Below are 13,276 nucleotides of genomic sequence, written 5' to 3'. Positions count from 1 at the left end.
GTACACGCTTTGGAGAAGGATAATAATATTTAAAAGTCTGCTCTTGTGTGCGACGTCACGTGTCGACCGGATGTGTGATCGATGTATGCCATACGGTGCGCGAGCGATGGAATCTAATATACACCAGATAACAGCCGTGTACTTTATGCTATATACGTTAGCAACTAAACGAACGCGCTTTTTTTATACTATCGCGTCGGCTCTCTCGAGCGTCCATCATACAAGTACATATACGTATAATTTTAATTATACTTATGCATTTCCTATACCATTTGTGTTGAGGTTATGTGTTACGTTTAAAATGATGAAACTCACATTCAGGAAATCGGTATTCCGGTGAAAAATACGACACCTAGAACTCACCTGAAACAGAGAAATTAGAAATAATTTAAAAAAAAGTAAAGTTATATTATTGTATGTATAGATATGGAATATGGGGAACATTCGAGAACAACTACAGAGCTTTCGTGTATATGCGGTGTATTTAAAATTCTTGCTCAAATGGGCAAGTTCACCATTAGCCATAACAAAGCAATCATGGCGCGGCCGTAATAAGATAGAAAAAAAGAATTGGACTATCCACGAGGGCAGAGGGCTGAAGTCGATTACGCAACGCTTGCACACGATCCAACGGGAAGGAAAACCAATTTCAGTGAGTGTGTTTGCGATAAGTATATAAGTAGGCTGCAGTTGAACTAACATCATCAATCTCGCTTGTAATCGACAGACAGAACTATGTGTCGACGATACTGCACGCGTTTGGCGCAACTTTTTGCCGCCTACGCAAAAGTAAGCTCTTTCGCACGCTTGATGAGAAAAAACGAACGCTCGGGGTGCGACGTATACGATGGGCTGCTGCACTGTTTGCTCTTTGCGCGGAGGAATTCCGCAGAGAGAACGTGGCGGCGGCGGCGGCGGCGGCAGCCAGCGTGGCGCTCCAAGCACGACGAAGTATTCGCAAGCAAAAAAGGACAAGTGCAAAACGATTTCCGCGTCCGCGAATAAAATTTTATGTATTGCTTGCGTTTTATCTCGTTTTCTGTAAACTAAGTACGACGTCACAATGAGAAAAAAAAGAAAAGGAAAAATAGACATGCTCTTGCGCGCGTGATGACGTTTTAGTAAGGGTAAAAAGGTCCAGGGAAGTTCGTAAACGCGCGCATACAGCGGCTCGGCGACTTGAACGAAGTTTATTTTTAGTGTTCCGGAAGTCACAAAGCAAGGAACTCCTCTCTCTCTCTCTCTCTCTCTCTCTCTCCCTTCGCGTGAATGTGCGCAGTACTACAGCCCAAGCGGATATCTATATATACATATTATAGATGGACGGGTTTACTAATACCAGCTGATCTTGGTTTCTTTGATAACTATACCGTATCAAACAAAACATTCGAGAGTGATTCGGGATAATCACACAAAAAAGAACCTTCCGCCGAACAAAAAAGAATCATCATCTGCTGGTGCAGTGTATGTGCAGAATGTTCATTTAAAAACTATTTTAAACGTCATGTTAATGTGATCATTCCTGTAAGAGGGAGAACAAATAATTTTCCGACACTTTCGAGGAGAGTTCTGTGGCTTGATCTATCGGCCTACTGGGATAGTCACGACTACGTCGTCAAGCACTGCTGGTATATTCAAAATTAGCGATAGAAGCTACTGCACAGTCAAATTTATATATTACATTACATGGTATCATAGAGCTTTCTTTATCTTCTCCGGAAGGATTTGAATACACCACTAAATCATGTCGATGTTTTCAACAGAAACAATATACTCGACAAATTAGGCACATATGCAGTGAGAAAATAAACGGAAAAAAGAGTATAGACGAGGGCAGTACTCGAATTTCTTGGCCGCTCGCGGGAGTCCGAGGTATATGTGTACCGATACTTTCCACTGTTGTTTTGTTTTATTACGCGTGTTTAAAGTAGGGGCGTTGCAGGAGGAGAGAGAGAGAGAGAGAGAGAGAGAGAGAGAGAGAGAGAGAGAGAGAAGCCTGGAGAATTTCGGTACTGAAATTTGGCGAAAAATTTACCTGAATCAACAAAGCTATTCGAAGACACGATTTGGCACTTGACACGACTAAACTCGAATTAGGAAGTACCATTGTATGGAAAATGTGAAAATGACAACTGTGATTATTTTCAGCAAACATCTATATTGTGCTGCGTCTGATTTTTAATTTTTTATATTTATTAATTCATATATATGTTTATATAAAGCGCACTATTGAAGAAAAAATCTCCGAGGGAAAGCTGCTGAGATTATTATGTTGGAAAATTTAACGTGGGAACTTTCCTTAAAATTACAAGTCACGAGTACACGTTTCGTGGCCACGCTCGAGAAAAAGGTCGTGTACGCTGTACCTACAGTGTACACTTCTCATATATACAAAATTAATATATAAAAAAACTAATTTATGGTAGGAATTACGAAGACGATAAGGAAAGATGCTATTCCCTTTTTAATAATTATTACATCCTTCTCTCTCCTTCTATATCACTTTTTGCCGTATACCTGTGCAGGCTGTATCTTAGTACGCGTGCACATCTTCGTCTCTGGCCCGCGGGGGCAATCGTAAGTCTTCGAAAGGGTTCAAGAGAGTGAGGCTAAAGCACAGCTATCGATCGATCCAAGACTCTATATGTACTTTTTCCCCGTGTATTGTGCGTCTTACGTCTGAAAATCCGATTACACACGCTTCGACTTCCGTATAATACGAAACGTTCGCCTCACTTCCCCGTCATCGCCCTGTAAGCAGCTTTAATTCCTAGTCCGATTTTTCTTTTTCCATAATATATAGTAGTCTCCGCAGCTTTTTCCTTATGTTGTACTAGAACCTATACCCGCGCAAAACCTTGTATGCGCAGACGAGGTCCAACGCCACCGTCGCCTGTACATATTTATTGCAACAGCAGCGCATCAAGTACTCTTTGCTGTAGGACGTCCATTTGCACTTGCTTGGCTGGCGTTTTGCTCTACACACCATAGCGAACGACAAGATGGAATTAACGATATTAATTGGCCACGCTTGAGCTTCTTAATGAATGAAGCACTTTGTTGAAATATTGACTAAGGCAAAAGTTTTAATTAGAAAGTGAGCGCACATCAGGATTAACATGGTTAACTGATTGTGAAAATGGCAAATGTCATTTCTTTAATGAGCACATACGTAAGTGCAAATCCGGGAGCAACAAGAAACGACCTGGTACATACAATCAATTCATTTTTTTTTGAGTACACTATATAAAAATCTACAATGTGTATACGACTACTTGTCCGAAATCCGAAAAGCAATACGCGGCGCAGCGTATACAATATAGAGTATATCTGTAATACTGTAGAGCCATCGGTCAAGCGCAGCCTTGAAAATTCTCTAACTGCTACGGCCAACAGCAACGTTCGTATGCGAGAGAGCGAGCGAGAGAGAGAGAGAGAGAGAGAGAGCGAGCGAGAGAGAGAGAGAGAGAGAGAGAGAGAGAGAGAGAGAGATGCCAGTCGAAAGTATAGCAAAAAACGCAGGCGAGCGAGGCAAGCCAGCATCACGCTCGGCTATAAGGCCAAGCCAAGGACTTATGTAAGTGCGCATATCTGTGAGTGGACCTTTATTCGTCGATCTCTATCGCGAGACATAGAAAGGGGAGATGCAAAGACTTGTTCAAATTTTATAATTAAATGATCCTGAAATAGAAAATGATCTACCAATTATTTTGGAACGTAGCTTTCTTCAACTTTATGTACAGTCCAATATGCAAATGGGGTAAATACGGTGAATTAACTTTTATTCCGTAAAAAAACAATTAAATAGAGAAAACGTTGATTTCCTCCTCTTTTACACGCATAATTATCGGATTAATTTTATTGTTCGATCTCTCTGGCAGATATAGGCGTGCAGTGTCCGCGAACGAAAACACGCGCTCTCTCTCTCTCTCTCTGTCTCTCTCTCTCTCTCTCTCTCTCTCTCTCTCTCTCTCTCGTTACGTTGAATCATACGGACACGAATGGCTTTTTCAAATACCAGATAAAGACAACACAGAAGATTCGGCATTATACTTCAGTGCAGTGTTACAGCTCATAGTAATGCATAAAGCAGTAAGAAATAGAGCGGTAAACTACCAACGGAGCCACTGAACACTATAAATTACGAGTACTTTTTGATCGATTTTAGTCGCAATACCAAGGTTTCTAAGCAAAAAAATTGAACATTTGCATTTTCAACGGCGAGGTGCCACAAATTCGATGGACTAGACTTGCGCAGCAGTGAGAGGACAATAGCAAGCGATACGCAGCTCTGACTTTGTGCGACGCTATAATGGAAGTTATATGTATGAAACGACAAATGTGTGCGTGCGTGTATGTGGGGGCAGCGCCCTTTGTGTAATGAACAGCTAAATTTTGTGGGGAAGGGACAGCTGCACGACAGGCCGCCTGTCTTTCGTTGGAGAGAATGAGTGCAGCATTGCAAGGGTGAGTTTTTCATATGTGCACCTTGAGAGAGAGAGAGAGAGAGAGAGAGAGAGAGAGAGAGAGTGCGCACGCTATTAGCCTCATGAACATTTACTCTTTTTAATATTTTTCATATTGGTTGTAATAAATTTATTACCTTGCAGCTAGCATATCAGTTTAAAAATGTTTATCTCGGTCCCTATCGGACCTGAAGGCCTAGTAAGAAATTTGAGCACGTACAAACACTATGATAGTACAACTAATGCTGATGCCAGCTGCTACGATCGGACGTCGGATGTTACACGTCAGGGAAATACAATTAAGCGATATGGAGAAGTTGAGATTAGCGCTTCTAACTCAAAGTTGATAAGGAAATCAAATTTCAAGACTGTGGAAAGAAAAATGTTCTTGGAGCCCGTTTTGATGTTCGATAATTAATTTAATGAAGTTTTTGCAGATTTTAAAGCGATGCTGCGCTTCAAAGGAAAAGACGGACGATTATGCAATTAGCGATTATAGTGATGTACTTGAACAGTTACGCTGTGCACGCGCGATAAACTAATGAATATTTATTAGCTGATACTACAATACATACTTGGCTTACAATTAATGCACGCATTGTGTCTCGAAACACCTCTATCGACTAGTCTATCGTCTTCTTTTAATCACCTTTAAATTGTACGAGCACACAAGCAGTAGGCACTGCGACGGATAATTCCATCGGCACATGATTCACGCGTCGTATGGGCAATTCTCGAATAAACAAATCAGCAAAGTTATGCTGCACATCCCAAGGACGTTGGGCGAATCTTCCCCTTTCGTGAGCGTCGCACGAGCACATCAATGACCTCATCGACATCGATACATACTCGCTTCTCGCGCCAGTGTGTGCTGCGTCAGCCTTCCGACATGAAAAATCCTCGTTCCGGCGCGCAGTGGTGCTGACCGAGTTGCTGCACAGAGAACTCGATCCGAGTCGGCGGAGAAAACGCGATGCCTTTCATTTCACGGTGTGGGCGCGCGCGCGCGCGCGCGCACTCACACACACGCACATACACGTACACACGCGCGCGCTCGCAGGCACACACGGAATCGAAGCAACGTTTGCATTCCCAGGATTCGTAAACGCGCACGAGCTACCGAGTCGAATTTCGCAGGAGGAAGAAAACCGAGAAGAAAACGCATCGAATCTTACCACTTATGCGTCTCATGACTTGGCTGCTGTCCTGCGTCCGTCGTAGCAGAGGCGACCGCGAGCCAGCAGGAACAGGAAAAGTAACACTTTTCAACTGGAAAAACAGCTGCACCAGATCGCGCACTCAAGAATTATCAACAACTTAAATGAGAGAAAAAATGCGATCACACTGGAGAGCGGGGGTGGCAAGGAGTCGATGCTCCGGAACGACGCTACAAGCCCTCTGTGCCATGCCAACTCTGCGCTCTTTTATCTCCGGATCTCTTTCAATATTCCTATCTCACAGAAAAACGCACCACGGCCAGATCAGCCAGACTCTTTGTCCGCGAGGAACAGGACGCTCACTACTCGCGATCCAGCATCAGTTGCTGCGGCTGCATCTCCCTCATTTTGGACGCCCTCTCCTCTCTGGCTCTCTCTCTCTCTCTCTTTCTCCTGCGTAGATGCTCGTACATACACTCGCGCACTTCACAAGACATACGAGCTATGTGCATGTAACATGTTCGCTAAGAAAAAAATTGCTAGGTACACCGCGCACAAAATAGAGTAGTAGTATAAGCTGGCACTGTGCAGTCTCCGGTGGGCTCGCGCAGTAGCCAGCAGTAAGCAGGCTCCGCAGCTTGTGTGCATGGGTGTATAACGTAATAGGTATAGGCAAAAACCGACAACCGAGAGTCGACGTATACTGGGTATGCCGACGCAGACGCCGAGTGCGGTCCTCTACAAGTAATATGCGGCGGCGGCCGCCGCGAGTCAGAGTCAGCGCTGAGGCCTGAGCGCCGGCGAGAGAGCTACTAGCTGCCTCGTGACGTTGCGAGAACGAGGCAGCACTGCCGACGGTCGCGGTGAGAAAAAGAAGCTTCGCTTGCGCCAGGATGCAGCAGGGGGCGTTAGCTATTGGACACACTCGGCACTCGCGACTATAGTTTGTTTATGATATATTGATATGAGAGATTATGTCAAACATTATATGCTGAAGACTACCCCTTGAAAGCTCCGAATTTAATTCAGTTAGTTTATTGTCAATCTGATGTGCCGCTCCGTGCACGCGCAAACACAAAGAGAGTTGTATACTTGTATATAAGATACTTGAAAATCGTTTTCACGATGCGTATAAGTATTATAGCCATAGGTATAGGGGGCGAAAAATATGTCGATAGAAGCGAGTGCAGCCTTATGCGCGTGCGCACGACGTGTATGGATATATAAGATATTGGATCAACATTGTATTGTATGTACGTAATATTCAACGATTGAATTATTTCGCGGGATGGAAAAAGGGCCGAAAACTAAACCGACAGCAGTGTAAGAACTGCAGTAGCAACTTTCGAAAGAATTGGACTCGTTTTGTATGATCCGCTGGTATTATGCCCTTTTACTTGGTGCGGCTTCAGATTCTGCCCTCATGAACCTTTTCTCACGTGACAACTAATAGCCACAGTTTTCACTAATAAATGATGATGACCCTATACTTAGATGCGCATTTACAACTTGAAGGTATTTTTTTATTTTTCTGCAATCGCCTATATTGAGCCTAATAAGTGCGATCATTTGCAATACAATATATACGTCAACTGTTTATCATAATAAATATAAGTGATTGGCATCCCATTGTATTACTGATGTGCATATAGGTGCGTGATAAAATAATATCAAGAAAGCCTCGAGCCATAATTGCGACAAGCAAATATGGTATTAAGTATCATCCTCGTCAGCCCCATGATCATCATCATCAGCAGCAGCAGCAGCAGCAGCAGCAGCAGCAGCAGGGGATTCTTTCCCAGTCTCCGCGCGCAGCATGGCAACAGACCATACGAACGACTTGCTCTCGCAAGCTCTACTTTTATGTCTACGCAACATATAAGGTGTACGTAATACAGTGTAGCAGGTATGGAGATACGAGTTACGACAAACGTGTTTGACTCTACAAGTGTGTAGTAGTAGTATATATACTTATATTTGGTGCTAGTGTTGAGTTATCATTGGCTCAGTTAACTCACCGAGAACTGGCGAAGGTGGTGGTGGTGCGCTGCTGCTGCTGCTGCTTCTTCACTCTACGACCGGTCGGCTGCACTCACGACTCGCACTCGACTCGTGATACTGTCGCGGCTACTACTATACTAATAGCGCTCTGGTACTACCCCTCGTAGCCGTCGCTCATCGGCCATCGCCGACGTCAGCGTCGTCGGTATAACATGCCGATGCAGCTCTTCCGCCATCATCGCAACGTTCGATAGTCGAGTCGTCATAGGTATAATTTGGACCGTCCGCTAGCCGCATACTGGTCTCTCGGAATGCTCGTCTTGTCGCCCTACTGCACGATCCACTCTAGCTTGTATGTATCGTACAACATGTTACAATCTGGCAAGTAATTTCGAGACAAAGCTTAGAACGCGATTATGCACTACGGCTATATGACAGTGATATTGATATAGCAGACGACGACGTCCTCTACTGGAGCAGCAAGAATATAGGCGGCGTCCCCATCGAAGTGCTGCGCAGGGCCCAGGGGGCGGGCGGCAGTCTCGTGCTGCCGCGTAACGACGCGACTCGCAGTTTTTCGTTCCCTTCGCTCGCGGTATTATACCTATACTATATATAATAGCACTTGGACGCTTGGATGGACGCGAGGGTACAATGCAAGATGAAGTAAGACGATCTATTTAAAAATGTTGGGTTTATTGTTTATACGCTTGGATGGACGCGAGGGTACAATGCAAGATGAAGTAAGACGATCTATTTAAAAATGTTGGGTTTATTGTTTATAAATAATAAAAATTTGAATGGGCGATACAAACGTTCAAGTATGTACAAACAACAAAATTATCAATGAATATAAAAAACTTTAAATATTTACAATTAAAACGAAGTTTTGATATAACGAATAAAAACGATATTGGTAATTTAGTCCATAAAAAGGAAGAATTAATAACTATGAACCTGACTCAACACATGACATGCAATCAAGTATTAAAAGACTTGATATCATTAGCTGCCATCTCGACTAAATCTAATTCTAGTTTAATGCAGTTGTGCATTAAGGTTATTATTAGTAAACAAAACTTGATTTCATGGATCATTGGCGCGTCATACCTATATGTAATCTTGCACAAACATCTAGTTTCTTGACTCGCGCACGGCACATACGACTGGAGATTGTATAGGATAGGTATAGTGGTATTGTATGACTTGAATTGAATAATAAACTTGGAGCAATTTATAGGAGACAGACGCGTGAATATCGCATTCACAAATTAAGATTTGTAGACGCGCAACTTCTGGAATTTCATTTTGATTGGTCTTCCTCTAATACTGAATACTTGTGTGCAATTTTAAATTAATCATTACACTTGAAAGCGTGACTCAAGTTTCATAAGAATACATTGAGAATCTATTACCTAATATCTGAAACAGAGTATTCATTGTTGGTCATTTATGCATGGTTCAAAAATATATTTTATCTGCATACTGGCCCTAGTCTACTTTTACTCACATTCAAGGACGATTCACTATAAAACGAAGCAAACTCTGGAGCAAAGAAAACAATTTTACAAGAAAAGAGTTTCTTTTCACAACCCACTTGCACTAGCAGCACAGTGCACATACTAGCCCTAAATACAAGCAGTGCAACTTGCACACACAAGCCTGCTCGCTTTCGCACTATGCAATCATACAATTTAAGTATCCACGGCATATTGCGCAGTGTATCTTGAAAGCGACGGTCGCGGCTGATGCCACGAAGGAAGAGGAACAAACCAAGTACAAGGTATTTCGTGCGAATTCGATGCTACCGCTTTCTCTTCATACCCTTCCGATAGCCCTTGCCGAACCAGCCGGGATTTTTGGCAGATGATGCAGCTGGAACGTTTTCGTCGGTGATCGACGCTGCTGCTGCTGCTTCTGCCGGTGGTGTCTGGGGGAGTTCGGAGTCATCCTGAATCTCGTTTGGATCTGGTGGTGGTTCCGAAGTAGTAAGAAGAAGATCCGTAGTCACGGGATCGCCGTCGACATCTCGCTGATAATACAGACAAGTTGGCGAACCCTCATTTTCCATACAAAAGTCGCAGGCTGGCTTGGGCTTGGGTGGTAGCCGGTCGTCTTGATTCTGAAGAGACGCGTCGAAAGTCGTCGTTGCCGCTGCCGCCGCCGCCGGTATCTGGACGAATGGGTGATAGTAGAGAAAGGGCGTCAGCTGGGGGCATATGTACATCGGTGGAAAGGGCAGACCCATAGACAGAAAAGGTAAAGCTGCAAAAAACGGAGCCGGATAAGCACTTATTGGATCCTGAATTGCAATTTGCGAGTCGCAGCCATTTTCGTCATCCTCTTGCTCTTTCTCCGTGCTAATGGTAGTCAACACGTCATCATCGTCGTCGTCATCGTCGTCGTCGTCGTCGTCGTCGTCGTCGTCATCATCGTCGTCGTCGTTGTCTTCGTCGTTACCGTTGTTGGGTAGCAGCAACACGGATCGTCTGGAATACAATATAAAATGAAATCGTCAATAATTTAAAATCTTGAATAATTACGCAGTAAAAATCGCCACTGCTTACCTTTCCTTAAAATTTAAAGAACCTGTTGGTATTTCTTGTATGATTTCCACGTCATGGTCTATTTTTTCTTCCTTTTCAATCACGACTTGTTGGTTTTGATTATTGCTTGTTCTTGTCGTCTTGTTCAAGCCGCAGGGTAACGACTGGAGCTGCAGGCAAGGTTGCGAAGTTGTCGACAATTCGTTACTTTGCAACTTGATTGCATGATAAAAAATTGGATCCTTGGCTCTCTGGTAGCACGGGATATCGATACCCAAGTGGGACATGACTATTTTCATGACTTGGTCACATTTTCCATTAATTTTTAGTACAGCGTTATCATCCTTGGGCGTCCACTGCAGATTTACAATGTAGAGTTGCGGCCTCTTGGCTACAGGCCTGTCCATTTGCCAGAGCCACGGATATTTTTTTAGAACCTATTAATTGTACAGCACAACATTCAAAAATTTTAATTTCTGTCAAAGTGAATAATCCTGTAAAATTGTAGAATAGAGAATAACCTTGAGACTGGATCCCAAGCAAAGAATAACGTCCGCTTGTTTGGCAGCTCTACTAGCTCCATTCCAATTGATTGGCCAGAGAAGATTGCCCCGCTCACCAAAATGCACAATCGAATCTTGCAAAGGCGAGTTGCATTTGTGACACGTTCGACCAGTGGAATGAGCATACCTTGCTGTTTTTTCCGTTACATCAAACAGCCTCCAATATTCGCGTGACGGTTTACAGGTTCGGCAAACTTCGACGTACATATTGCCGTGGACTTCGGACAGCAATGGACGAGGTATACCACTTCGCAGATGCAATCCATCGCAGTTCTGAGAAACTATGTGTTTCAGCATCCGAGCTTTGTACAAAGCATAAAGTGCCATATGAGTTATCGTAGGCTCTGCTTGACTGAGATCGTGATTTCTGTGTTGAACAGAGAAACAAGGAGTATTAATTAGAGACAGAGAAAATGAGCTCGAGTTTACTACTACAATAGAACGAACCCAATATCTTTTCCTTGCTGCAATCGTGTCCACACTCCATTGGTTCCTCTGTAATCTGGTATCGATGCAGCTGTACTTATGCCAGCGCCTGTGTAAACAGCCAAAGATGTCGCTCGACTTATAGCAGCTGCTAACCTTATGCATTTTTCCTCAAGAATTTCTGGAGCATCTTCAACCTCTTCTAGTCTCGCTTTCACTCGGTCCCTTTTTTGCTGTCTAATTTTTGGACAAAACATAAAATTGATTATAAAGAGTACTTGTTAAAAGCATTTATACAAAGCTATACTTTACCTGAGATTGACTTGCTTGACAATATCGCTGCATGATACAAGAAACTCGCACTCCTCAGATGTCCTGCTGTCCTCTGGCTTCTGAAGTATCGTCGCAACCTAAAACCGTACAATTTTGTACAATTTAATCAACCGACTGAATTGCGTTTATTTAGTTTACTCGCTCACACAAAAACACATATGCACGCACGCAAACGGCGATATACGTTGAGCGGTGTTGTATGTATGTACATACAACGCTATTCACCAGACTTTGGACAAGAAAATAATGGAGAAGGACAAGGCAAAAAAAGAATAACGATCTCACGCACTTTCCGAACCTTTTTCACGGTAGCCGTGCGCTCGTCTTGAACTTTTAGGGATTGCGAGACGGTAGATCGCCTCCTCGACATCAGGCACCTCCTCGTCGTCGTCTCCCCAGTGTCCTCCTCCTCCATCTTGGAGATGTATCATGTGTATGTGTATAATATGTAGGTATTATGTTATGCGTACACCGCGTACGTGTACGACACACACTGATGCAACTGGCAACGCGCAGAATCTGTTCTACTTCACTATTCTCTGTTTTCTCTGTTTTCTCTCCCTTTCTCTCCTTCTCCCTCCGACTGCGAGTCTCCGTTGCTTACCGCAGCTTGCCTTCTTTCCTGCTTTCTTCTGCAGCAGCAAGGATAATGCAGACGACGAGTCGCGCCGCCTTGCTTACATTTTGGAATTGTCTGCGCCGTCTCAGCCGTGATGGGTTGTCTCTCTCGCGCTGCATCGTCGCCTGCTCTCCCGCCTCCGTCTAAGTATAATAATGCGTCTATAAAATAATGCGAGAGCTCCCGTATTCGTGTGTCGGTGTGTCGGATCACTTATCCTATCTTAATATCTTATTGGTAAGCTTGAAATGTCGCGCACAAATCATAAATCACAATCCAAGTTTCGAGTTAGTCCGCTGCACTCTGCGCGCTCCGAGGACGCGCGGCGGTAGCTTTGATCGCGCTTCACCACTCCAAGCCAAGCGCTACAAAAACATCTCGTTTTCGTGTCACCTTATATATATATATATATACTGCGTGCGGTGTGCAGTGTACTGATGATGAAATTAGGGCTGGTTTGCAAGTGTCCGCTGCATAGATCATCTCAGAGGACTGGCATGTCCGATACAGCAAACAGCGTTATGTTCTATATACCTATAGCGAGGCTCCTGCCCTCTCCGCTGCTTTCAGCGGCGCCGCCGCCGCCGCCGCCGCCGCGCGTCCTCTATATCAACGAATATAGACTTCATATAGAAGAACGGTTCGTATAGCGGCGAGGGGACGGAAAGCGATAGTTCGGTACGCTCCGCGAGATGGCGGCAGCCATCAATTTCTATCGTGCTGTCTCTCTCACTCTCACGGCGCCATTCAAATTTTAAGCTTGCAGTCGTCAAGTCAGCCGAATGTCAATCTCCTTGCTACATGAATGTTATAAAATTAAATAATAGCAGCGTAGATGTAAATAATAAATAAATATTATATGTGACGCACTATGAAAATTGTAATAGTGTATAATAGTTTAATTATTACGTGATACTTAAAATTTAATTTTCGCTACAGTGTGCGTAAAAACAATAAATCGGGATACTTGCTCTTAGTTAATATTAGTTTGTTTATAATTAAAAACAGCCATCAAAATAAAAACAATCAAACTAATATTATTCGATGGAAACCAATCGGGAAGGTGGCTAAGTTTTCTTCCATCAGGAAAAGGATAGGATAAAAGGAAAGCATAGGTGTAGGAATGGCGATGATGATACACATAAATTATTTACATTTCATGCAA

The 13,276-nt window shown here is 43.5% G+C and overlaps 3 protein-coding genes across 9 annotated transcripts in view; 1 reads left to right on the top strand and 2 right to left on the bottom strand.

Moving 5' to 3' along the window:
• LOC100678156 (caskin-1) overlaps positions 1–7,775 on the bottom strand; it is a 26,645-nt gene extending 18,870 nt beyond the window's left edge. Inside the window, exon 1 of one of the 3 annotated variants that reach the window (XM_031932178.1) lies at positions 7,642–7,775. Coding sequence is in view for 1 of the 3 variants with exons in the window: in XM_031932176.1 (XP_031788036.1) it covers positions 5,642–5,657 (16 nt within the window). In the remaining 2 variants the exon portion in view is untranslated. Of the gene's footprint in view, positions 1–315; positions 364–5,641; positions 6,452–7,641 lie in introns of those variants that run through there. The other 2 variants (XM_031932176.1, XM_031932177.1) reach the window with 2 other exon arrangements.
• LOC107981330 lies at positions 6,834–8,866 on the top strand. The gene is made up of 3 exons (XM_016986877.2): positions 6,834–7,138; positions 7,276–7,529; positions 7,611–8,866. Exons 1-3 carry the CDS (start codon positions 7,118–7,120, stop codon positions 7,789–7,791), a joined length of 456 nt encoding a protein of 151 aa, XP_016842366.1. The 5' UTR covers positions 6,834–7,117; the 3' UTR covers positions 7,792–8,866.
• LOC100120550 (NAD-dependent protein deacetylase sirtuin-7) lies at positions 8,302–13,211 on the bottom strand. Of its 5 annotated transcripts, none has more exons than XR_004344961.1 (7): positions 11,782–13,211; positions 11,472–11,569; positions 11,181–11,396; positions 10,692–11,100; positions 10,192–10,607; positions 9,135–10,113; positions 8,302–9,046 (listed from the first exon to the last, which is right to left on the bottom strand). XR_004344961.1 is itself a non-coding variant. In XM_031932185.2 (6 exons), the coding sequence occupies exons 1-6, from the start codon at positions 11,905–11,907 to the stop codon at positions 9,429–9,431; spliced, it is 1,950 nt and encodes a 649-aa protein (XP_031788045.1). In that variant the 5' UTR covers positions 11,908–13,211; the 3' UTR covers positions 8,302–9,428. The 5 variants fall into 5 exon arrangements, 3 of the variants coding, with proteins under 3 accessions (XP_031788045.1, XP_031788046.1, XP_031788047.1); XR_004344962.1 differs by having other exon boundaries at positions 11,791–13,211; XM_031932185.2 differs by having other exon boundaries at positions 8,302–10,113.
• Positions 13,212–13,276: the final 65 nt, after the last annotated feature.

This window comes from Nasonia vitripennis, chromosome 5 (assembly GCF_009193385.2).
Source record: "Nasonia vitripennis strain AsymCx chromosome 5, Nvit_psr_1.1, whole genome shotgun sequence".
Taxonomy (NCBI): domain Eukaryota; kingdom Metazoa; phylum Arthropoda; class Insecta; order Hymenoptera; family Pteromalidae; genus Nasonia; species Nasonia vitripennis.
This window is presented reverse-complemented; position numbering and strand designations above follow the sequence as displayed.

Coding starts and splice junctions, on each gene's coding strand:
- LOC107981330 (XM_016986877.2), top strand. CDS start 7,118: ATGCGCATTTACAACTTGAAG. Junction 7,139..7,275: donor TGCGCATTTACAACTTGAAG/GTATTTTTTTAT, acceptor ATGTGCATATAG/GTGCGTGATAAAATAATATC. Junction 7,530..7,610: donor TACGTAATACAGTGTAGCAG/GTATGGAGATAC, acceptor ATTTGGTGCTAG/TGTTGAGTTATCATTGGCTC.
- LOC100120550 (XM_031932185.2), bottom strand. CDS start 11,907: ATGGAGGAGGAGGACACTGGGGAGACGACGACGAGGAGGTGCCTGATG. Junction 11,570..11,781: donor CCGTGAAAAAGGTTCGGAAA/GTGCGTGAGATC, acceptor GTACGGTTTTAG/GTTGCGACGATACTTCAGAA. Junction 10,114..10,191: donor TCTTTAAATTTTAAGGAAAG/GTAAGCAGTGGC, acceptor ATTGTATTCCAG/ACGATCCGTGTTGCTGCTAC.